Source organism: Ascaphus truei, unplaced genomic scaffold (genome assembly GCF_040206685.1).
Source record: "Ascaphus truei isolate aAscTru1 unplaced genomic scaffold, aAscTru1.hap1 HAP1_SCAFFOLD_448, whole genome shotgun sequence".
NCBI lineage: Eukaryota > Metazoa > Chordata > Amphibia > Anura > Ascaphidae > Ascaphus > Ascaphus truei.
Window position 1 is genome coordinate 127,501 of NW_027456779.1, and position 22,916 is coordinate 150,416.

At 51.7% G+C, this 22,916-nt stretch overlaps 1 protein-coding gene across 1 annotated transcript in view; it reads right to left on the minus strand.

Annotated features, from left to right (window-relative positions):
• ZNF318 (zinc finger protein 318) overlaps positions 1–21,885 on the minus strand; it is a 104,693-nt gene extending 82,808 nt beyond the window's left edge. Inside the window, exon 1 of the mRNA XM_075584102.1 lies at positions 20,936–21,885. Within this exon, the coding sequence (XP_075440217.1) occupies positions 20,936–21,805 (870 nt within the window). The 5' untranslated portion in view covers positions 21,806–21,885. The remainder of the gene's footprint in view (positions 1–20,935) is intronic.
• Positions 21,886–22,916: the final 1,031 nt, after the last annotated feature.

A 22,916-nucleotide genomic window follows, 5' to 3' on the forward strand; every position in this document is an offset into this window, starting at 1 on the left:
TCAATTAACCCTTTGAAGTCCAGATTTCCTTAAAGGACATAATACAGTGGGATTTCCTTAAACTGTAGCTCATTAACCCCTTAAGTCCCAGTGGGTGGGTTATGCAGACCCTGATCCAGCAACAACATCATTTACACAGGGGAATAAGCATTTTCATGTTATTTTGCAAGGGTTAAGTCACAGTTCTGGGCCTCAGCCCAGTTAACCCCTTGTCTCCCTGGCGAGGTTAGAGGGGGGGCCCTTGGGGGGTAACCCCGTTAATCCCGGGCCAAACCCTCCCTACCGCCACAGTGTGCCACTAACTTATTAGCTAAACGCAACCCAAACCACAAACATGAATCTCAGCCTGGGAGTACCCATAGCCCCACCCGCTCCCAACACTGCCCACAATTTTCAATTTGGCCCAGTATCCGAAGGAGATTACACTAGCGCTCCTCAAATTAAAACCAAGCAGTCAGTGTGGACCTGACTTACTACAATCTAGGTTCCTAAGACTTGGTGCCCCAGCCATCGTCAAACCAATTGCTTCTATAGTCAACTCTATCCTGTCTGCAGGCCATATCCCTAAGACCTGGAAAACTGCCAGAGTTGTCCCAATCTTCAAAAGTGGGGACAAAAACTGTCTCAAACTACAGACCAATCTCTCTTCTCCCAATACTATCCAAAGTCATTGGGAAATGTGTTCACTCCCAATTAAGCGATTTCTACACCAAGACAAATTTCCCTAGCCAATTCCAATCGGGCTTTCGCCCAAACACTCCACCGTAACTACCCTGCTAAACGTTTGCAATGAAATTCAGTGTGTAATGGAACAGGGACAACACACTGGTGCAATATTCCTAGATTTTGCCAAGGCTTTTGATACTGTTGATCTGTTATCCAGCTTAAACTCCAGTGCTCTGGAATAGAGAAGCATGTTTTAAACTGTTTCAGTCCTACCTATCAGGTAGATCCCAACGTGTCCATCTCAAGCTCTGACTCCAACCTCCTGGCTATCACCTGTGGTGTCCAGCAAGCCTCTGTCCTGGGGCCCCTTCCCTTCTCTGTGGTCATCAATGATCTTCCCACAGCTTGTCAGGAAGCCTCAATACACATGTATGCAGATGACACAATCCTATATGCACACAGCCATAGCCTCTCTGACCTTCAACACATACTTCAGTCTGACTTTTTGAAACTCGAAAACTGGATTTCCCAAAACAACCTGTTTTTAAACACTGACAAGACTGTAACAATGGTATTTGGGACCAAGACTAAATTTTTAAAGCTTCCAGTGACTGAGCTCCAGATCAGAACCAACGCTAACACCACCCTAACCCCTGTCACTAGTTTTAAATACCTGGGCATATGGTTTGACTCCCACTTAACATTCGGGATGCACATTGATACCCTGACATCCAAATCCTATGCCAAACTAGGTGTACTTTACAGGAACAAATCCTCCCTAAGTCTGCTGGTCAGAAAGCGTATCGCACAGCCAATGCTAATGCCAATTATAGACTATGGAGACATAGTACAGGGGGGCCAAACTTTTTTCCCTGCGCCACCCCGCCAGCTGTCCCCTCACTCCCGCTGCCCCCCCAACCCCAACTTACCCGCGCGCCGGCGTAATGACGTCACATTGCCATAGCAACGTGACGTCACATGACCTCGCAGCGTCATTTTGACGCCGCGTTGCCATGGCGACGCAGGGAGGAAGCCGCCGGAGCCACGGTAAGTTAGGTTTACAGAGGCGCTGCAGCTCCCCCGGCACTTAATTTAATTGCCTTCGGGAAGCGCGCTGGGCCTCTGAAAACCCCGCGCCCCCGTCGGCAGTCTCGCGCCCCCCCTGGGGGTCGCGCCCCACAGTTTGCGCACCGCTGACATAGTATATGGCTCAGCACCCTAAACCCACCTTAGCAAACTTGACACCCTCTACAATTCAATATGTCGTTTTGTTCTCCAATGCAACTACACACATCACTGCGAAATGCTCAAAGAACTAGATACGTCATCACTCGGGTCTAGGCGCAAAGTTCACCTTTCCTGTCTTGCCTTCAAATACTTTCTGAACAAGCTCCTCACCCCTACCACATGCAGCACTTATCAGAGATCTGACTCCAAAAGACTGTTCATGGTCCCACGGCTCAGCAAAGTATCCGGCCGCTCCTCCTCTTACCGTGCACCCCAAAACTGGAACAACCTACCGGAGACTCCCACAGCCACCACCAGTTTAAGTTCTTTCAATACTAAAAGCTGCCTCACATTTTAATCTGGTCTGTAACGGTTACATATGCCTATAATATATATGTGGCCTATAATATATATTATCTCCAACTGTGCATGCAATGTCTTGTATATAATGCATACCCTGTTCACCTATGTAACTGTATTTGTAACCATGTACAGCTAAACCCCGTTATAACGCGGGTCTCGGGGTCCACCCTGAGACCACCGCGTTACTAACGGGGTCGCGGAAAAAAAAATGGCCGCCGCGCTTTAGCGCATATTCATCCCGCGGGACAGGAGATGGGAGCGGGCATGTCCCTCCGCTCCCCGCTTCCCCCTGTCACTGCGGGACAGCCCGCGGGGCAGGAGATGGGAGCGGGGATGTCCCTCCTGTCCCCGCTTCCCCCTGTCACCGCGTGACAGCCCGCGGGGCAGGAGATGGGAGCGGGGATGTCCCTCCGCTCCCCGCTTCCCCCTGTCACCGCGGGACAGCCCGCGGGGCAGGAGATGGGAGCGGGGATGTCCCTCCTGTCCCCGCTTCCCCCTGTCACCGCGGGACAGGCCGCGGGGCAGGAGATGGGAGCGGGGATGTCCCTCCTGTCCCCGCTTCCCCCTGTCACCGCGGGACAGGCCGCGGGGCAGGAGATGGGAGCGGGGATGTCCCTCAGGTCGCCGCTTACCTCAGATCCCGCTGCCTGCATGGAGGTGGTAGCGGGGGGTTTCTTCTCCCCACCGCTGTCCCCGGTGCTCCCGCTGCCTGCATGGAGGTGGTAGCGGGGGGTTTCTTCTCCCCACTGCTGTCCCTGGCGCTCCCGCTGCCTGCGCGGGAGGAGGGGGGGGAGCGGGTGGTGGTGCTGGTCGCGGCCTTTCCTCTGCTCCGACCCCACCCCCCGTCTGTGTAGAGTGAGAGAGTGTGTGTGTGTATGTATATATGGGAGAGAAAGTGTGTGTGTGTATATGGGTGTGTGTATGTGGGTGTGAGTGTGTGTAAGTGTCTGTGAGTGTGTGTAAGTGTCTGAGTGTGTGTGTAAGTGTGTGTAAGTGTCTGTGAGTGTGCGTGAGTGTGCGTGAGTGTGCGTAAGTGTGCGTGTGTGTGAGTGTGTGTGAGTGTGCGTGAGTGTGTGCGAGTGTGAGTGTGTGTGAGTGTGAGTGTGTGTGAGTGTCTAAGTGTGTGTGTGTGTGTGTGTGTGTGTGTGTGTGTGTGTGTGTGTGTGTGTGTGTGTGTGTGTGTGTGTGTGTGTAAGTGTGTGTGAGTGTGCGTGTCTGTAAGTGTGTGTGAGTGTGCGCAAGTGTGCGTAAGTGTGTGTGGGTGTGTGTGAGTGTGTGTGAGTGTGCGTGAGTGTGCGTGAGTGTCTGTGAGTGTCTGAGTGTCTGTGAGTGTCTGTAAGTGTGTGTGAGTGTGTGTGAGTGTCTGTGAGTGTCTGTGAGTGTCTGTGAGTGTAAGTGTGTGTGAGTGTGTGTGAGTGTGTGTGAGTGTGCGTGTGTGTGAGTGTGTGTGTGTGAGTGTCTGTGAGTGTGTGTAAGTGTCTGAGTGTGTGTGTAAGTAAGTGTAAGAGCCGGAGCGGGAGGTGGGAGGTTTGACAGGGAGGGGGGGCGTGGCTTGAGCGGAGGGACCCGCTACTCTCCCCCCCCTCCCTCCACGGACTGCAGGAGGGAGCTGCTACTCTCCCCCCCCCCTCCCTACACGGGCTGCAGGAGGGACCCGCTACTCTCCCCCCCCTCCCCGGACTGCAGGAGGGAGCTGCTACTCTCCCCCCCCCTCCCCGGACTGCAGGAGGGAGCTGCTACTCTCCCCCCCTCCCCGGACTGCAGGAGGGAGCTACTACTCTCCCCCCACTCCCTCCACTGGCTGCAGGAGGGACCCGCTACTCTCCCCCCCCCCCCTCCCTCCACGGACTCGGGCTGGAGCACTCATACATACACACACACACACACACACACACAGGCACTCACGCACTCACACACACACACACACAGACAGGCACTCGCACTCACACACACAGACCGCTAACCCCCCCCCCGCCGCAGTACAGGGCCCGCCGTAGCCGCAGCGCAGGGCCCCGCCACCCACCCAACCCCCACAGCACAATGACTTCCCACCCCCTTAACTTTGTGAAACAAAAGTCACAAGACGTTGTACAGGCAAAATACATCTGTTAAAGTGCAGTTGTCTGTTTATTTCTATATAATAATTGTGTGCAGTGTGTGTGCAGTGTGTGTGCAGTGTGAGCAATGAGTAGTGTGTGTGCAGTGTACAGTGTGTGTGCAGTGTGTCAGTGTGTGCAGTGTGAGCAATGAGCAGTGTGTGTGCAGTGTGTCAGTGTGTCAGTGTGTGCAGTGTGTCAGTGTGTGCAGTGTGAGCAATGAGCAGTGTGTATGCAGTGTGCAGTGTGTGTGCAGTGTGTCCAATGAGCAGTGTGTGTGCAGTGTGCAGTGTGTGTGCAGTGTCAGTGTGTGCAGTGTGAGCAATGAGCAGTGTGTGTGCAGTGTGTGCAGTGTGTGTGCAGTGTGTGTGCAGTGTGAGCAATGTGTGCAGTGTGCAGTGTGCAGTGTGTGTGCAGTGTGTCCAATGAGCAGTGTGTGTGCAGTGTGCAGTGTGTCAGTGTGTGCAGTGTGAGCAATGAGCAGTGTGTGTGCAGTGTGTGTGTGTGCAGTGTGTGTGTGTGCAGTGTGTGTGTGTGCAGTGTGTGTGTGCAGTGTGTGTGTGCAGTGTGAACAATGAGCAGTGTGTGTGCAGTGTGTGTGCAGTGTGTGTGCAGTGTGTGTGCAGTGTGTGTGCAGTGTCAGTGTGTGCAGTGTGAGCAATGAGCAGTGTGTGTGCAGTGTGTGTGCAGTGTGTGTGCAGTGTGAGCAATGTGTGCAGTGTGCAGTGTGTGTGCAGTGTGTCCAATGAGCAGTGTGTGTGCAGTGTGCAGTGTGTGTGCAGTGTGTCAGTGTGTGCAGTGTGAGCAATGAGCAGTGTGTGTGCAGTGTGTGTGTGCAGTGTGAACAATGAGCAGTGTGTGTGCAGTGTGTGTGCAGTGTGTGTGCAGTGTGTGTGCAGTGTGAGCAATGAGCAGTGTGTGTGCAGTGTGCAGTGTGTGTGCAGTGTGCAGTGTGTGTGCAGTGTGTCAGTGTGAGCAATGAGCAGTGTGTGCGCAGTGTGCAGTGTGTGTGCAGTGTGGCAGTGTGAGCAATGAGCAGTGTGTGTGCAGTGTGTGTGCAGTGTGTGTGCAGTGTGTGCAGTGTGAGCAATGAGCAGTGTGTGTGCAGTGTGCAGTGTGTGTGCAGTGTGCAGTGTGTGTGCAGTGTGCAGTGTGTGTGCAGTGTGGCAGTGTGAGCAATGAGCAGTGTGTGTGCAGTGAGTGTGTGCAGTGTGTGCAGTGTGCAAAAAATAATAATCAGTGTACAGTGTGTGTGCAGTGTGTCAGTGTGTGCAGTGTGAGCAATGAGCAGTGTGTGTGCAGTGTGTCAGTGTGTCAGTGTGTGCAGTGTGTCAGTGTGTGCAGTGTGAGCAATGAGCAGTGTGTATGCAGTGTGCAGTGTGTGTGCAGTGTGAGCAATGAGCAGTGTGTGTGCAGTGTGCAGTGTGTCAGTGTGTGCAGTGTGAGCAATGAGCAGTGTGTGTGCAGTGTGTGTGTGTGCAGTGTGTGTGTGTGCAGTGTGTGTGTGCAGTGTGTGTGTGCAGTGTGTGTGTGCAGTGTGAACAATGAGCAGTGTGTGTGCAGTGTGTGTGCAGTGTGTGTGCAGTGTGTGTGCAGTGTCAGTGTGTGCAGTGTGAGCAATGAGCAGTGTGTGTGCAGTGTGTGTGCAGTGTGTGTGCAGTGTGAGCAATGTGTGCAGTGTGCAGTGTGTGTGCAGTGTGTCCAATGAGCAGTGTGTGTGCAGTGTGCAGTGTGTCAGTGTGTGCAGTGTGAGCAATGAGCAGTGTGTGTGCAGTGTGTGTGTGCAGTGTGAACAATGAGCAGTGTGTGTGCAGTGTGTGTGCAGTGTGTGTGCAGTGTGTGCAGTGTGAGCAATGAGCAGTGTGTGTGCAGTGTGCAGTGTGTGTGCAGTGTGCAGTGTGTGTGCAGTGTGAGCAGTGTGTGTGCAGTGTGCAGTGTGTGTGCAGTGTGCAGTGTGTGTGCAGTGTGGCAGTGTGAGCAATGAGCAGTGTGTGTGCAGTGAGTGTGTGCAGTGTGTGCAGTGTGCAAAAAAAAAAATCAGTGTACAGTGTGTGTGCAGTGTGTGCAGTGTGTGCAGTGTGAGCAATGAGCAGTGTGTGTGCAGTGTGTCAGTGTGTCAGTGTGTGCAGTGTGTCAGTGTGTGCAGTGTGAGCAATGAGCAGTGTGTATGCAGTGTGCAGTGTGTGCGCAGTGTGTCCAATGAGCAGTGTGTGTGCAGTGTGCAGTGTGTGTGCAGTGTCAGTGTGTGCAGTGTGAGCAATGAGCAGTGTGTGTGCAGTGTGTGCAGTGTGTGTGCAGTGTGTGTGCAGTGTGAGCAATGTGTGCAGTGTGCAGTGTGTGTGCAGTGTGTCCAATGAGCAGTGTGTGTGCAGTGTGCAGTGTGCAGTGTGTGCAGTGTGAGCAATGAGCAGTGTGTGTGCAGTGTGTGTGTGTGCAGTGTGTGTGTGTGCAGTGTGTGTGTGTGCAGTGTGTGTGTGCAGTGTGTGTGTGCAGTGTGTGTGTGCAGTGTGTGTGTGCAGTGTGAACAATGAGCAGTGTGAACAATGAGCAGTGTGTGTGCAGTGTGTGTGCAGTGTGTGTGCAGTGTCAGTGTGTGCAGTGTGAGCAATGAGCAGTGTGTGTGCAGTGTGTGTGCAGTGTGTGTGCAGTGTGAGCAATGTGTGCAGTGTGCAGTGTGTGTGCAGTGTGTCCAATGAGCAGTGTGTGTGCAGTGTGCAGTGTGTGTGCAGTGTGTCAGTGTGTGCAGTGTGAGCAATGAGCAGTGTGTGTGCAGTGTGTGTGTGCAGTGTGAACAATGAGCAGTGTGTGTGCAGTGTGTGTGCAGTGTGTGTGCAGTGTGTGTGCAGTGTGTGCAGTGTGAGCAATGAGCAGTGTGTGTGCAGTGTGTGTGCAGTGTGTCAGTGTGAGCAATGAGCAGTGTGTGTGCAGTGTGCAGTGTGTGTGCAGTGTGGCAGTGTGAGCAATGAGCAGTGTGTGTGCAGTGTGTGTGCAGTGTGTGTGCAGTGTGTGTGCAGTGTGAGCAATGAGCAGTGTGTGTGCAGTGTGCAGTGTGTGTGCAGTGTGCAGTGTGTGTGCAGTGTGCAGTGTGTGTGCAGTGTGTCAGTGTGAGCAATGAGCAGTGTGTGTGCAGTGTGCAGTGTGTGTGCAGTGTGGCAGTGTGAGCAATGAGCAGTGTGTGTGCAGTGAGTGTGTGCAGTGTGTGCAGTGTGCAAAAAAAAAAAATTTTTGTGCAGTGTGAAAAAATTTTTTTTTTTTTTTTTAAACGGGAGCCACGGGAAAACCGCGTTATAACCGAATCGCGGTATAACGAGGCGCGTTATAACGGGATTTAGCTGTATTATTTGTCTTAACTCTATGCCCAGGACATACTTGAAAACTAGAGGTAACTCAATGTATTACTTCCTGGTAAAACATTTTATAAATAATTAAGACAAAGTAAATGGGTATGAAGGGGTTCAACTATCTGCAGCTATACACGGAGTCCCTAGTGTAACAGGGGTTCCCCAAAATAGCAGAGATACCCAGGTACACTGAACCTAGTGTAGGGGTTCAGGGGATGATCCAGCTAAGTTATAAAGCTGAGCATGACCAACAGTGTCTAAAAGTTTAAAAGTTATTTTTCTCATGTGTGCCAAGAATGAGGCTAGTGACTGTAGGGAATATACACTCACTCCATCCCGAACACCAGAATAGGAACTCATACATTTTAGCACACAGAAAACAGGACACAATATATTTTATTAAATGGTTATAGTTTAATGTGTATATATATTGATAACCTGTGACTGAACTGAGGAATTTCTAAGTCATGGATTCCGGCCAGCCCAGATGGCTTCCAAGCTTGGTGCCTCTGGGTCTATGCAGAGTCCGGACTTGAAAGCCTCAGGGATGTCACTGTGTTAGAACAGGAGGGTACTGCAGTTCTGCCTGAGAAACCATTTGCCAGAACTCTGCGGAGCCTGGGCAGTGGGTGGGCGCAGGATGCAAAGAGGCAGTGGTGCCAGGTTGGCGCATGCCCCTTTATAACCTGAGAAAAGGTGCCCTCCCAGCTTTACAATACCGGCAAATCGTTGATTGGCTGACCGGAGAAATCCCACGCTCTGATAGGCTGCCCAGGTTAGTGAATGAAAGCCTGAAAGCCTTAGAGCTTGCAGCCCAATCAGGAGGGCAGATTCCAAGCGCCAAACCAACAGCAGCAAAGATGCTCTGGACTGAATAGACGCGAGCCGGATTGAAAGATTTTGAACGCAGAAAAGTTTCTAAGTCCCGCTTTTGAGAACGTCGCGGTCGCGTCTGGCATTGCATGCCCAAAACAGTACCAGGACGTTTGCAAGTAACTAGCGGTCATTGGAAAGTGCTCAAAAAAAGGTTATCTTGATGAATTTCGTTCCAGAAACGGATTTATTCGTTAGCCCCATTCCCAGTAACTTTGTTAACCTTATAAATTGTTACATTGTGTGCCTGTCTTTTCGTGAAATAAATTACCATTTATTTTACCACCTGGTTTTGCTCAATGATCCCGGTAATAAAAAGGTCTTAAGAAACCTGGTATCCCGTGACAGCCTGCCATCCATAGGTGGGCTGGGCGAGGTGCTTGGGAGCCTGGGAGGAATGGGGAGTGTAAAGTAGCTGCACCCCCATCTGAGCGGAAAAGCGTCCGAGGCATATCAGGAAAAATCGATCGCGAGAATGACGAAAAATAGCCAGTGGTGAAAGCAATCCCCTGGTCATGTATGCTATTACCCCCTATACATACAGGACGCTGTTCCGAGCATTGAACAAAGGATCCCAAGACGCCCATGTTGAATTTGAGTCACGGTCAGCCTACAGCACCAAGCGGTGGGTAGCCAGGTGCCTACATTTAAGGCCCTCCTTGACTTGAGCCTAAAGGAGCAATTGTTACTGAAATGCATCCCTGAGGTCTGTGAATGTGTTATGGACGGCATGCCGGTCTAGCCCAAACAGGCCACCCCGATGGATGAATTCCTGTCCACCTGGCCCCTGCTCTGTAGACGACCCTAGATGCCTGCTCTGGATCTCAGTGTCAGAGCCCTTCGCCCTGCAGAAGCCCAAAGGTCGGACAATTAGTCTAGAAGTGCTCAGTCCTCACACGGTTCCTAATCCTAGCCCACTGAGTTTGCACAAGACAAAATGCTATTTGTGCAATTGGCTGGGCCACCAAAGGGACTATTGACCTATTACCCTCTGTGCAGCTCTCTCCACTTTGGGGTCCCGTACCACAGAACCACGTCCAATTGTCTGAGTGAGTCTGGCTCCAATGATGTAACAGCACTAGGTGATCCAGCAGATCCATCAGGCGACCCGTATCCCTGAGACCCCAGCAGATGCTGTCATTACAGAGGCACATCGAGTGACCACAATCATGCTGGAACCCAACAACATGTGGCAACAGTATCTCCGCCTGGTGACCATCGGTACCCGAATGGCTGCTGACCTGATGGATACTGGAGCCGCAGTAACTCTACTTCGACCTGAAATGGTCGGGCTGGAGCATCTTGTGATTATGCAGACATAGCGGCTCGATTGCGGTCGTTACCCGCAGACAGACCCAGCTGTTACTGGCTCAGAGGCTCCTATTGTTCATGGAACAGACCATGAACCAATCGCTCCCAGGAACTTAGCGTCTACGCATACAGATGTCCCGGAGGAGGCCAGCGAGGTAAGCCAGGAAGAGCCCAACATGCCACCTCATCCCTGCCTGTGTGTCTAGGAGCAAGGAGACAGAGCAGAGCCTTCAGGGAAGCCATCCGGTCAGACCCGAGCTTAGAGTCCACACGGCAGCATGCTGTCAAGCCATGACTCTGAGCCCGGATCCCATCGGCTCGTGTGGCGTCATAGACGCCTGTACAGGGAACAGACCCACCCTCCCCCTCCCGAGTCTCCGGACCAACCATGGATAGGGGTAAAACAGCCAATTGTACCCAAAGCATAGTCCTGGCCCATCTTTTGTGCTTAGCCCACAAGATCCCCCTGCTGGTCAGTAGGGGTCACACACGAGAGCCAAGCTGATGTCTCCTGGCCAGGGGTGTCACAGGAGGCAGACGTTCTGGCGCACCTGTGATACCTGTAGTTGTAGCTTTGGGGAGCGCAGATTTCACCATATATAAACAAAGAAATACTACAATAGGGCCATGAGTTCCAAAATTTTGTGACTTCTAGGTATCAGCCAAATATGGGGACTCACACTTTCCCAGCAATAGATAGCCTAAGACTACACCAGTGTAGAAATTGCCGAGTCTCTGCTGGCGCTGAGCGTGCACATGCTTGGAGCGCTCCAAGCATGAGCGCCAGGTGTCCTAAATGTACGTGCGCGCGGGGGAGGGGGCATTGCGGGCTGTTGAGAGCGCGGATAAGTATAGGTTTTTTTTTACCTAAGCGCCGATCGCGGGTGAGCGTGTGTGCCCGCGCACAAGTTTGTTGCCAGTTTGCTGCTCCAAAGTCGGGACCGATCGTACCCAGAAGGGACGTGGTCCGCCATCGGAAGTGACGCGACGCACACCGACAGCCAGGAAGACTGCAGACAGTGAAGGACAGAAAATATACATTTCTAGTGAACAGACAATGTTGCACTAAATCGTCATCTTTGTTCTATTGAGGAACACAATGCAGAGACCCCTATTATTCACCTGTAATTGAAGACATCTAAGGCTACACCAGTGTAGAAAGTGCTATCTATTTGCTGGGAATGTGCGAGTCCCCATTTTTGGCTGATACCTAGAAGTCACAACATTTTGGAGCTCATGGCCCTATTGTAGTAATTCTTTGTTTTATATATGGTGAAATCTGCGCTCCCCAAAGCTACAACTGCAATCAGATTAGAAGAGAAATTGGACCTTCTCTACATAGGGTTGAGCTGCGACTTTTTCACCATATTTACTTAATATTTCACATAATTTTACACATTTGCACTATCACTATTTAAGTCATATCAGTGCACTGTATACACCTTCCGGTGATTATATATTTAATATTATTCATCACTGTTTTCACACTCTGTATAGGAGCGCCAAATAACCACTTTTTTTTTTCACAAGGCACCTGTGATACCTGTAGTTATAAGCAATCGATTGTAACGTCGCTAACTTGTGAACAGTGTCCTACAGAAATAAAAAGTACAATAAAGTGTCTGAAAGTGAATAAATACGTGAACTGTGATCAATTAGTGAATATACAGTGACAAATAAATTCCACCACCCAGTGTAAGGTGCTAATTGAAAAGCTGCTCAAAACCCTTTTGTTTAGACCAGCGTTTCCCAAATGGTGGGTCGCGACCCGGCACCGGGCCACGAAAGCAAAATGCCGGGTCGCCTAAAAAAAAGTCTTGTTGGGGGGCATGGCTAGGACACAGGGCAGAGCGGTCGCACTTCTGCTAGGCTCCGTGAAAAAACAAAACTAAAAATCTGCTGCTGCTTAGCTGTGCACTTGTGCAGGACCCCATGCAGAGAAGCAATCAGCAGTAGCTCTGCCTCTAACACTTCCTGCATCTTCACGGCACCAGGTCAGGGGGGAGGGAGGTCAGGTGGGTGGGTATGAAAGCCCAGAGCATGCACAAGCTGTGGAACCCTAGCTTCACTCCAGCAAGCCTTGAAGAAGAAGAGAACCTGCCTGCTCCTGCTCCATTGTGTTTCCGACTACAGGGTAAGTGCAGCAGCAGCAGCAGCCCCCCCCCCCCCCCCCAGCAGGCAGAAAAAAATAACTTTCAGAACAATTGCACTGCAAGCACTTTTAGACATTTTATTGCACGGGGACTACTGGAACTGGGTGCCCCTGGTCTCTCTCTCTCTCTCTCTTTGCCCTCCTTGTTCTCTCTCTGCCCCCCCCCCCCCTCCTGGTCTCTCTCTGCCCCCCCCTGGTCTCTCTCTGCCCCCCCCTGGTCTCTCTCTGCCCCCCCCCCCTGGTCTCTCTCTGCCCCCCCTCCTGGTCTCTCTCTGCCCCCCCCCCTGGTCTCTCTCTGCCCCCCCTCCCTGGTCTCTCTCTGCCCCATCCCTGGTCTCTCTCTGCCCCATCCCTGGTCTCTCTCTGCCCCCTCCCTGGTCTCTCTCTGCCCCATCCCTGGTCTCTCTCTGCCCCATCCCTGGTCTCTCTCTGCCCCATCCCTGGTCTCTCTCTGCCCCATCCCTGGTCTCTCTCTGCCCCATCCCTGGTCTCTCTCTGCCCCATCCCTGGTCTCTCTCTGCCCCATCCCTGGTCTCTCTCTGCCCCATCCCTGGTCTCTCTCTGCCCCCCCCCCCCCCTGGTCTCTCTCTGCCCCCCCCCCCTGGTCTCTCTCTGCTCTCCCCTGGTCTCTCTCTGCCCCATCCTTGGTCTCTCTCTGCCCCCTCCCTGGTCTCTCTCTGCCCCCGCCCTGGTCTCTCTCTGCCCCCCCCCCTGGTCTCTCTCTGCCCCCCCCCCTGGTCTCTCTCTGCCCCCCCCCTGGTCTCTCTCTGCCCCCTCCCTGGTCTCTCTCTGCCCCCTCCCTGGTCCCTCTCTGCCCCCTCCCTGGTCTCTCTCTGCCCCCTCCCTGGTCTCTCTCTGCCCCCACCCCTGGTCTCTCTCTGTCCCCCTCCCTGGTCTCTCTCTGCCCCCTCGCTGGTCTCTCTCTGCCCCCTCCCTGGTCTCTCTCTGCCCCCTCCCTGGTCTCTCTCTGCCCCCTCCCTGGTCTCTCTCTGTCCCCCTCCCTGGTCTCTCTCTGCCCCCTCGCTGGTCTCTCTCTGCCCCCTCCCTGGTCTCTCTCTGCCCCCTCCCTGGTCTCTCTCTGCCCCCTCCCTGGTCTCTCTCTGCCCCCCCCCCCCCCCAGTCTCTCTGTATGGACATTCTTATCTGTTTTATTTTACCTATAGGCCAGTATAGGATATAAAATTTTTAGTGGGTAACGAAGTAGAAGTATAAAAATAACCGGGCCACGGAAAAAAAAGTTTGGGAAAGCCTGGTTTAGACTGTTCTCTTAGTCTGTTCGGTTCCAGAATTCTTCAAAGGTTCAGGGGAGCGCCAGCGTTCACGTCATCGTTATGTAAGAGAACAATAAAAGCAACATGGTATGGTACAGTTTCAACCTGGTGTATTTTTCTATAAGTGAAAAGTAATTCACTCACACTTGTCTCCTTTTCAATAAGGCAATACAGAGATACTCCTCTCTCTGAACGGAGCAATAGATCAGGAAATCCACAAATGTAAACCCCTTGCTTCTCCTTTCCTTCGTGATAGATGTACCCAGGAACTAATAAGAGATGCCAATTGCGCAGTACGTCTCAAATTGTATTAAAGATTATAACAAATAAAAGCATATAGATGTACACAATAAATTTCGTTCCATGACTGCTAATATGTATCTCATGTGAGTGTACATCTATATGCTTTTATTTGTTATAATCTTTAATACAATTTGAGACGTACTGCGCAATTGGCATCTCTTATTAGTTCCTGGGTACATCTATCAAGAAGGAAAGGAGAAGCAAGGGGTTTACATTTGTGGATTTCCTGATCTATTGCTCCGTTCAGAGAGAGGAGTATCTCTGTATTGCCTTATTGAAAAGGAGACAAGTGTGAGTGAATTACTTTTCACTTATAGAAAAATACACCAGGTTGAAACTGTACCATACCATGTTGCTTTTATTGTTCTCTTACATAACGATGACGTGAACGCTGGCGCTCCCCTGAACCTTTGAAGAAACCTGTGATACCTGCCAGCAAGTTGGCCGGCATGGTGATCGGACAAAAGGTCCCTTTGTGACCGCTATGGGTGATCGGAGAACCCTTTCAGCGGGTAGCGGTGGATATAGTCGAGCCCCTTATGATCCCGAGTTGATCAGGGGAAAAAGTGCATCCTCAGTGGTGGTCTTCGGCACAAGGAAACAGAGACGATGTCGGTCTCCTCGATAGAAGCCTGAAAGGTAGCAGAGGCGCTCATCACTATTTTTTCTACGGTAGGATTCCCTAGAAAGATCCTAACTGATCAGGGAGCCCAGTTCATGTCTTAACTGTGCCAGTGTCTCTGGGCTATGTGCCGAGTTAAACCTCTCCACACAGTCCCTTACATCTCCAAACCAATGGACTGTGTGAACGGTTTAATAGCACTCACAAACAAATGCTGTGGGCATTTGTGGAGGCCAAAGAGGGAGACTGGGAATCCCATCTACACCACCAACTGTTTGCCCACCGAGAGGTGCCGCAGTGGTCTACTGGCTTCTCACCATTCAAGCTTTAGTACGGGTGCCGAATACATGAACCACACGATCTGTTTCATGAGGAAGGGGAGGGAATGACCACCACAACTGATACCTCAGTGCTGCAGTATGTGGTGGAGCTCAGGGATTGGTTAGCCGATCTCATGAGGCTGGTGCAGGCCAACGTCCAGGCAGAAGAGATGTTATGATAGAAATGCCCGTAGCAGAGAGTTCATTCCAGGGCAGAAGGTCCTGGTTCTGAAGCCCACTCAACAGAACAAGCTGCCTGGTCTGGCCCGTACACGGTCATCCGGCAGGTGAACATCAAGAATTATACCTGAAATCCTTGGGGAAGCCACTCGCTTCTGGGTGGACTACCGCCAGCTTAATGCCCAAACAGTGTGGGGTGCCTATCGCATGCCCCGAAAGGATGAGCTCCTAGATGAGCTCGTGGGTGCAAGGTACCACTATCGATCTCAGCCGGGGCTATTAGTGGATCCCATTGACCCAGGAGGGGCAGGAAAAGTCGGACTTCATCAACCTGAGTGGCTTGTACAAATTTTTGGTCATGCCATTTCGTATGAAGAACACGCCGGCTAACTTCCAGCGCCTGGTCAACAGATTGCTGGAAGGGATGCAGGGGTATGTCAGGGCTTATCTAGACAATCAGGCTGTCTTGTAGCAGTTCATGGGTGGCCCATCTGACTCATATAGCGGCAGTACTAGACAAGATCATGGAAGCCTACAAAGTGCCAGGTCGGTATGGCAGAAGTTTTATACCTAGGACACAGGGTAGGCAAAGGGCAGCTCAAACCCGAGCCAGTCTCCACCCCGGCCATCATAGAGTGGCGGGTACCCAAAACAGGAGTTAGCTTTTCTTGAGATGTTCCGCTGCTACAGGAAATCCGTTCCCCACTACAGTGCTCTGGTCAAAACCTTGACAGATCTGACCAGAAAAAGTCTCCCACACATAGTCATCTGGTCTCAGGAGTGTGAGGCTGCATCAAATGTACCCTAGCCAGTGCTGATCTTGGCCAAACCAGACTACACTAAGGGGTATGCAAAAACAAAAGATAAAAACCGGGCGCTTCTCAAAAAATAAGTGAATATTAAATAATTAAGTAATTATACGATATACGTGACAGTGTGATTCAATTAATAATCAGTGCACAAATTGTGTTTAGTGACCTTCACCAATGTGTAAAAAATTATATAAATAAAAAAGTGCAATACAATAAATAGAAAAGCAGCTCTACACCCTTAGGACGGACTGTTCATGTCCAGATGGTTCTTGTGCAGATTTTCAAATTGGAGCGGAGCGCTGGGTAACTCAGGATTATGAAAAAGAAAAATGAATACAATAGTGCAGATGGTATTGGAATAATAATATAAATAAAATGTTCTCTGTAGTGGTGGTACTCACAGATTGCACTATCAAATATAAGCGTATCAGAGACCCTTCTCTCTCTGATGGGAGCCCTTTGATGGAAATCCCTCAGAGTGGTATGTTGATAACGGAAGCTTGTAATAGAGTGGTTCAATAATTCTCCCAGGGGTATGTAAAGTGATAGAGAGAGAACACACGATAGAGTAGTACAGTCTAAAATTGTATTGGCAGCAATCAACAATTATATGTGTAATACACTCACATTTTGTAATACAATATGGTTCGTGGGAGAGGACAGCTGTGGATGGAGAACGCCGGTGGTTCCTGGAGCGGAGGAGCCCTTCCGCATACGTCACTGGTGCCTTCGTCACGTCCTGTGTTGTCGTAGGTCAGGGCGGAAGAGGCTGCCTGGTGTATCCGTCTCCTACTAGCTTGCCAGCAGTTGTCTCACGGTTTCCTCAGCACAATCACCTCCCACAGCGGATCGATTCTACGCGTTTCGCTGTGGCTTCTTCAGGAATCGATTCGATTCCTGAAGAAGCCACAGCGAAACGCGTAGAATCGATCCGCTGTGGGAGGTGATTGTGCTGAGGAAACCGTGAGACAACTGCTGGCAAGCTAGTAGGAGACGGATACACCAGGCAGCCTCTTCCGCCCTGACCTACGACAACACAGGACGTGACGAAGGCACCAGTGACGTATGCGGAAGGGCTCCTCCGCTCCAGGAACCACCGGCGTTCTCCATCCACAGCTGTCCTCTCCCACGAACCATATTGTATTACAAAATGTGAGTGTATTACACATATAATTGTTGATTGCTGCCAATACAATTTTAGACTGTACTACTCTATCGTGTGTTCTCTCTCTATCACTTTACATACCCCTGGGAGAATTATTGAACCACTCTATTACAAGCTTCCGTTATCAACATACCACTCTGAGGGATTTCCATCAAAGGGCTCCCATCAGAGAGAGAAGGGTCTCTGATACGCTTATATTTGATAGTGCAATCTGTGAGTACCACCACTACAGAGAACATTTTATTTATATTATTATTCCAATACCATCTGCACTATTGTATTCATTTTTCTTTTTCATAATCCTGAGTCACCCAGCGCTCCGCTCCAATTTGAAAATCTACACTAAGGGGTGCCTGGTGCAAATGGATGCTTTTACCTGAGGCATCAGTGCTATAGTCAGCCAGGTGGGCAAAGATGGGGTGACTACCCGAGCCACACTTTGTTAGCTCGGGAGATCGTCTATGCCACGATCAACAATGAGCGTCTGGCGATCGTGTAGGCATTAAAGTTCCAGCCCTATGTCTACGGGCGGTCTGTTCCTGTGGGCACGGACCACAACCTCAATTTGGTTGCACCAGGTGTCGAGGGGAAACGGGGATTCTTGCCCTGCAGAGAGTATGATATTTTCATACAGCACAAGAAGGGCAGTGAGCATGGCAGGACCTAACAACGTGGCATACTTATCCCGCCAGGACAAGAAAGCAAAGGCTGTCCTTAATGTTGGGGGAACAAACCGTCAAGGTTGCTACCCCAGAGCTCTCGTCTTACGTGTGTTTCTGTGTATCCTCCTGTAAGAGTTTATTTCCCATGCATATGTAATGTATATGTATGACTGCTGTGTGCTAGGCTAATAACTTACTGAGCCAGTAAGCACACAAAGGAAACTGGCCCTGCCATCCACAAGTGGGTTTGGTGAGGTGCTTGGGCTGGGGAACATGGACTACAAAAGCAGAACCATTGTACATCCCAGACTCGGAGGCATCTATCTCTGCAGGAGGTATCAGGCTTAAACCGGAAACTGAGGTCTGAGCCTAGCCCCAACCGACTTAGTGTGCATTGGTCTGTTTGAATTGACCCCCCTCTCTTTATGCCCATCCTCCCTGGCCCATCACAAGCAAGCCCCTCGCTCTGATTGGCTGACGTAGCACCCATGCTCTGACTGGTAGGCACATAAGGCGGGAAGCTATGTAAACCCCTGCCGATCACAGTTAGTAAGATTAGAGCCAGACAGCTATTTTTTGTCGGATACACACAGATCCAGAACGAGGCTCGGCTGTAACTTGCTAGGACAAAACTAGCATCCCTACGGTACCGTGGTACCCAGAAACACTCGGCATGGGGAAAACATCCTGTGTAAGTCTACTGAAAGTGTCCAGCACCCCGTGTGGTAGGATCCCCCCCGTAACCCCTGTTTTGGCGAGTGTAACCCTTAAACTGTGTATTGTGTTGCTCGTGTTGGCTCAGAACAAAATAAACCTATTTTATTTAACTCCATCATTCTGCCTGGCGTTTGTGATCCTGTGTAAATTGTCCTAGTCTATCGAGAAAGAGCCCAGCAAAATGATCCTCTTAAGACGTTCATGAGTGGAAGAGGCATACAAATGACCTTGTCGGGAGGGAGGGGCCATGCAAATGAACCATCATATGGTAATGAGCGGGAGAGGGCATGCAAATGACCGGTCGTATGGTAATGAGTGGAATGGTTAACAAAACAAAACCTCAGCAAGCTCTTTTTGGGAACCCCTGAGCCCCCAGAAAAGATATATTTGTATAAGTGTCAAAAAGGAATGCTATTGTGCGTGGCATATGTATACAACAGACGACAGGGAAGCCCAATGCTACATCCAACATGACATGGAAACAAAAAGAAAACAGCGCACAACGCCAAATAGTGAAGCAAGTATTAATATGTATTAATAATTAATAGGTAATATATCTGCGTACATCAAATTGATAAAATTGGTGCATTTAGTGTATACCACACTTGTTACCGCTCAGTAGCTGTTAACAGGAAGGTCTGATGCTTGTCTTTTCTCTGCAGGAGCCTCTGCAATGGTTCTGGGGCTGGATTGTTTCCTGCACTCCTCAACTAGCAGGACGTCACTCCCAAAGGGGGTTTCCTTTAAACAGCCAAGCTTCGCTGCAGATTCAGATACTCAGTGGGACCGCTCCTCATCCGATGATATGCCTCCTCCAGGGGGATTTCCCCTTGCGTAACCCGTCTCTCCTGCAGCTGATCACTGCTCGATGAGGCCACTCAGACTTACAAGCAGTCTGGGGCCGTTGGAGTGGCTCGGCACACAGTCCCGCTAAGCGGACGCCAAACCGCAGCTTGCAGGGGCACTCTCAGCGTGCCACGATGCCGCTCCGTCACGTGACGGAGCGGCATCGTGGCACGCTGAGAGTGCCCCTGCAAGCTGCGGTTTGGCGTCCGCTTAGCGGGACTGTGTGCCGAGCCACTCCAACGGCCCCAGACTGCTTGTAAGTCTGAGTGGCCTCATCGAGCAGTGATCAGCTGCAGGAGAGACGGGTTACGCAAGGGGAAATCCCCCTGGAGGAGGCATATCATCGGATGAGGAGCGGTCCCACTGAGTATCTGAATCTGCAGCGAAGCTTGGCTGTTTAAAGGAAACCCCCTTTGGGAGTGACGTCCTACTAGTTGAGGAGTGCAGGAAACAATCCAGCCCCAGAACCATTGCAGAGGCTCCTGCAGAGAAAAGACAAGCATCAGACCTTCCTGTTAACAGCTACTGAGCGGTAACAAGTGTGGTATACTCTAAATGCACCAATTTTATCAATTTGATGTACGCAGATATATTACCTATTAATTATTAATACATATGAATACTTGCTTCACTATTTGGCGTTGTGCGCTGTTTTCTTTTTGTTTCCATTTCCTAGAGTGTGTGGGGTGCTGAGCCACCCCCAGTGTTTATAGCAGCAGACGCCTTTATCAGCCACACGGTTATGTGATATATATTTTTATTATTTAAACACATATTGTCACTGTGGTTATTGTGGTTTATTTCACTATTTATATGGTTTAGTCACTGCACTGTTCCCATATATAAGTATTAGTTAGATAGTAGCGCACGGTAATTTTTTGTTTTTTCACTATCCAACATGACAACATGACAACATGACAAAAATACACAGTAAATTACTTATATATTCTCTTGATAAAGGGTCATTTAGTTAACCCTTTGGCCAAAGCGTTGTAAGCTTGCGAGCCACGACAAGGCAGACACCCGTTCGCAAGTCCTAACACTACCAGATAAAATACTAATATACCTCTATTAGGATTAAAATTCTCATTTACCTCCATTAGGAGGGAAAAAGACCACATTGGATCTATATCCAGTAGAATAAGTGGAAGGGACCATGCAAATGACCCGTCGTATGGTAATGAGTGGGAAGGACCATGCAAATGACCCGTCGTATGGTAATGAGTGGGAAGGACCATGCAAATGTCCCGTCGTATGGTAATGAGTGGGAGGGACCATGCAAATGACCCATCGTATGGTAATGAGTGGGAAGGGCCATGCAAATGACCCGTCGTATGGTAATGAGTGGAAGGGACCATGCTAATGTCCTGTCGTATGGTAATGAGTGGGACAGGCCATGCAAATGTCCTGTCGTATGGTAATGAGTGGGACAGGCCATGCAAATGTCCTGTCGTATGGTAATGAGTGGGACGGCCATGCTAATGTCCTGTCATATGCTAATGAGTGGGAAGGGCCATGCTAATGTCCTGTCGTATGGTAATGAGTGGGAAGGACCATGCAAATGTCCTGTCATATGCTAATGAGTGGGACAGGCCATGCAAATGTCCTGTCGTATGGTAATGAGTGGGACGGCCATGCTAATGTCCTGTCATATGCTAATGAGTGGGAAGGGCCATGCTAATGTCCTGTCGTATGGTAATGAGTGGGAAGGGCCATGCTAATGTCCTGTCGTATGGTAATGAGTGGGAAGGACCATGCAAATGTCCTGTCATATGCTAATGAGTGGGACAGGCCATGCAAATGTCCTGTCGTATGGTAATGAGTGGGACGGCCATGCTAATGTCCTGTCATGCTAATGAGTGGGACAGGCCATGCAAATGTCCTGTCGTATGGTAATGAGTGGGAAGGACCATGCTAATTACCCGTCGTATGCTAATGAGGGGGAGGACCATGCAAATTACCCATTCTGTGCTAATGAGGGGGAGGAGTTATGCTAATTCGCACTCACCAAGTCGAGTTCGTGGCTCCGGTACGGGTGGCGGTGCTCGCTGGGAACCTCTTTGCTGGGGGACCGGGACCAGCGGCGGGATGAGGAGGAAGAAGAGTACGGGGAACGGGACCGGGACCGGGCCGGGCGGGAGTACGGGGAGAGGCGGGGCCTGGACCGGGAGCGACCCCGGGAGTCAGGGGAAAGGCGGGGCCGCGACCGGGAGCGGCCCGGGCGGGAGTCCGGGGAGTGGCGGGGCCTGGTGGACGGGGAGCGCCGGGGCTTAGACCGGGAGCGGCCCGGGCGGGAGTCCGGGGAGCGGCGGGGACTGGTGGACGGGGAGCGCCGGGGCTTAGACCGGGAGCGACCCGGGCGGGAGTCCGGGGAGCGGCGGGGACTGGTGGACGGGGAGCGCCGGGGCTTAGACCGGGAGCGGCCCGGGCGGGAGTCCGGGGAGCGGCGGGGACTGGACGGGGAGAGGCGGGGCTTGGAACGGGACCGGCCCGGGCGGGAGTCCGGGGAGAGGCGGGGCCTAGACTGGGACCGGCCCGGGCGGGAGTCCGGGGAGAGGCGAGGCCTAGACTGGGACCGAACCGGGCGGGAGTCCGGGGAGAGGCGAGGCCTGGACGGGGAGCGGCCCCGGGAGCTGGAGCGGCCTGGTCTGGACCGGGACCGGCCCGGGCGGGAGTCCGAGCGGCGGGGCCTGGACTGGGACCGGCCCGGGCGGGAGTCAGAGCGGCGGGGCCTGGCGGGAGAAGTGGCCCGGTAATCCGGGGAGGCTCCCGGGTAGTCCGGTGTGTGGGCCCGGTATTCCGGAGAGGTGGCCCGGTACTCCGGAGAGGTGGCCCGGTAGTCCGGGGAAGGGCTGCGCCGCAGCGGTGTCCGGTACATGGCGGAGGCCAAAACACCAGCGCGTAACGGCAACCAGCGCGCGCTGACGTACACCACTTCCTGCGCGAGCGCCCTCAGAGAGCGCTTGCGTCATTGCGCCAACTGCCCGCACGCTCACAGCGCCATGTTAGGACCCCCATCCCACCCAGCGACGTGAGCCTCTGAGCGCGAGCTGCCATCTTTGCACACCCAGCGATATCCCACTCTGGGACTGCGCAGTGTGACAGGGAGAGTCATTTTCACTGGCTTCTGGCCGCAGAAAAGCCACACACCCCACACACCCCACACACCCCACACACCCCACACACCCCACACACCCCACACACCCCACACACCCCACACACCCCACACAATGTCACTCTTGGAAGATTATTTTGCTATTCAGATCTGGATAAGTGAGATTTGTGTCCCCCCAAAAATAACTTTTTGTAATAGAGAAATGCTGTGTACTTCACGTGTGGCCCTGCTGCGTGTCCTTCACGTGTGGCCCTGCTGTGTGTACTTCACGTGTGGCCCTGCTGCGTGTCCTTCACGTGTGGCCCTGCTGCGTGTCCTTCACTTGTGGCCCTGCTGCGTGTCCTTCACGTGTGGTCCTGCTGCGTGTCCTTCACGTGTGGCCCTGCTGCGTGTCCTTCACGTGTTGCCCTGCTGCGTGTCCTTCACGTGTGGCCCTGCTGCGTGTCCTTCACGTGTGGCCCTGCTGCGTGGCCTGTCAGTATATAACTCCTCTTTCCGCATTCCAGCGCCAGTCACAAAACTGACAGTGCACAAACACTCACACATCTCCCCGCGGTACTGATACTTAGAGCTAATCTCCCAGCGGTACTGATACCTAGAGCTCCTGTCCCCGCGGTACTGATACCTAGAGCTAATCTCCCCGTGGTACTGATACCTAGAGCTAATCTCCCCGCGGTACTGATACCTAGAGCTAATCTCCCCGCGGTACTGATACCTAGAGCTAATCTCCCCGTTGTACTGCTACCTAGAGCTAATCTCCCCGTGGTACAATCAGGGCGGTTAGCTTTTGATCACTGGGCTATGTTAATTCCTCAGGATGCCCTTCCTGCCTTATTTAACATGGCAGATGGAGTCTGCATTTTTCAGAGCAGAT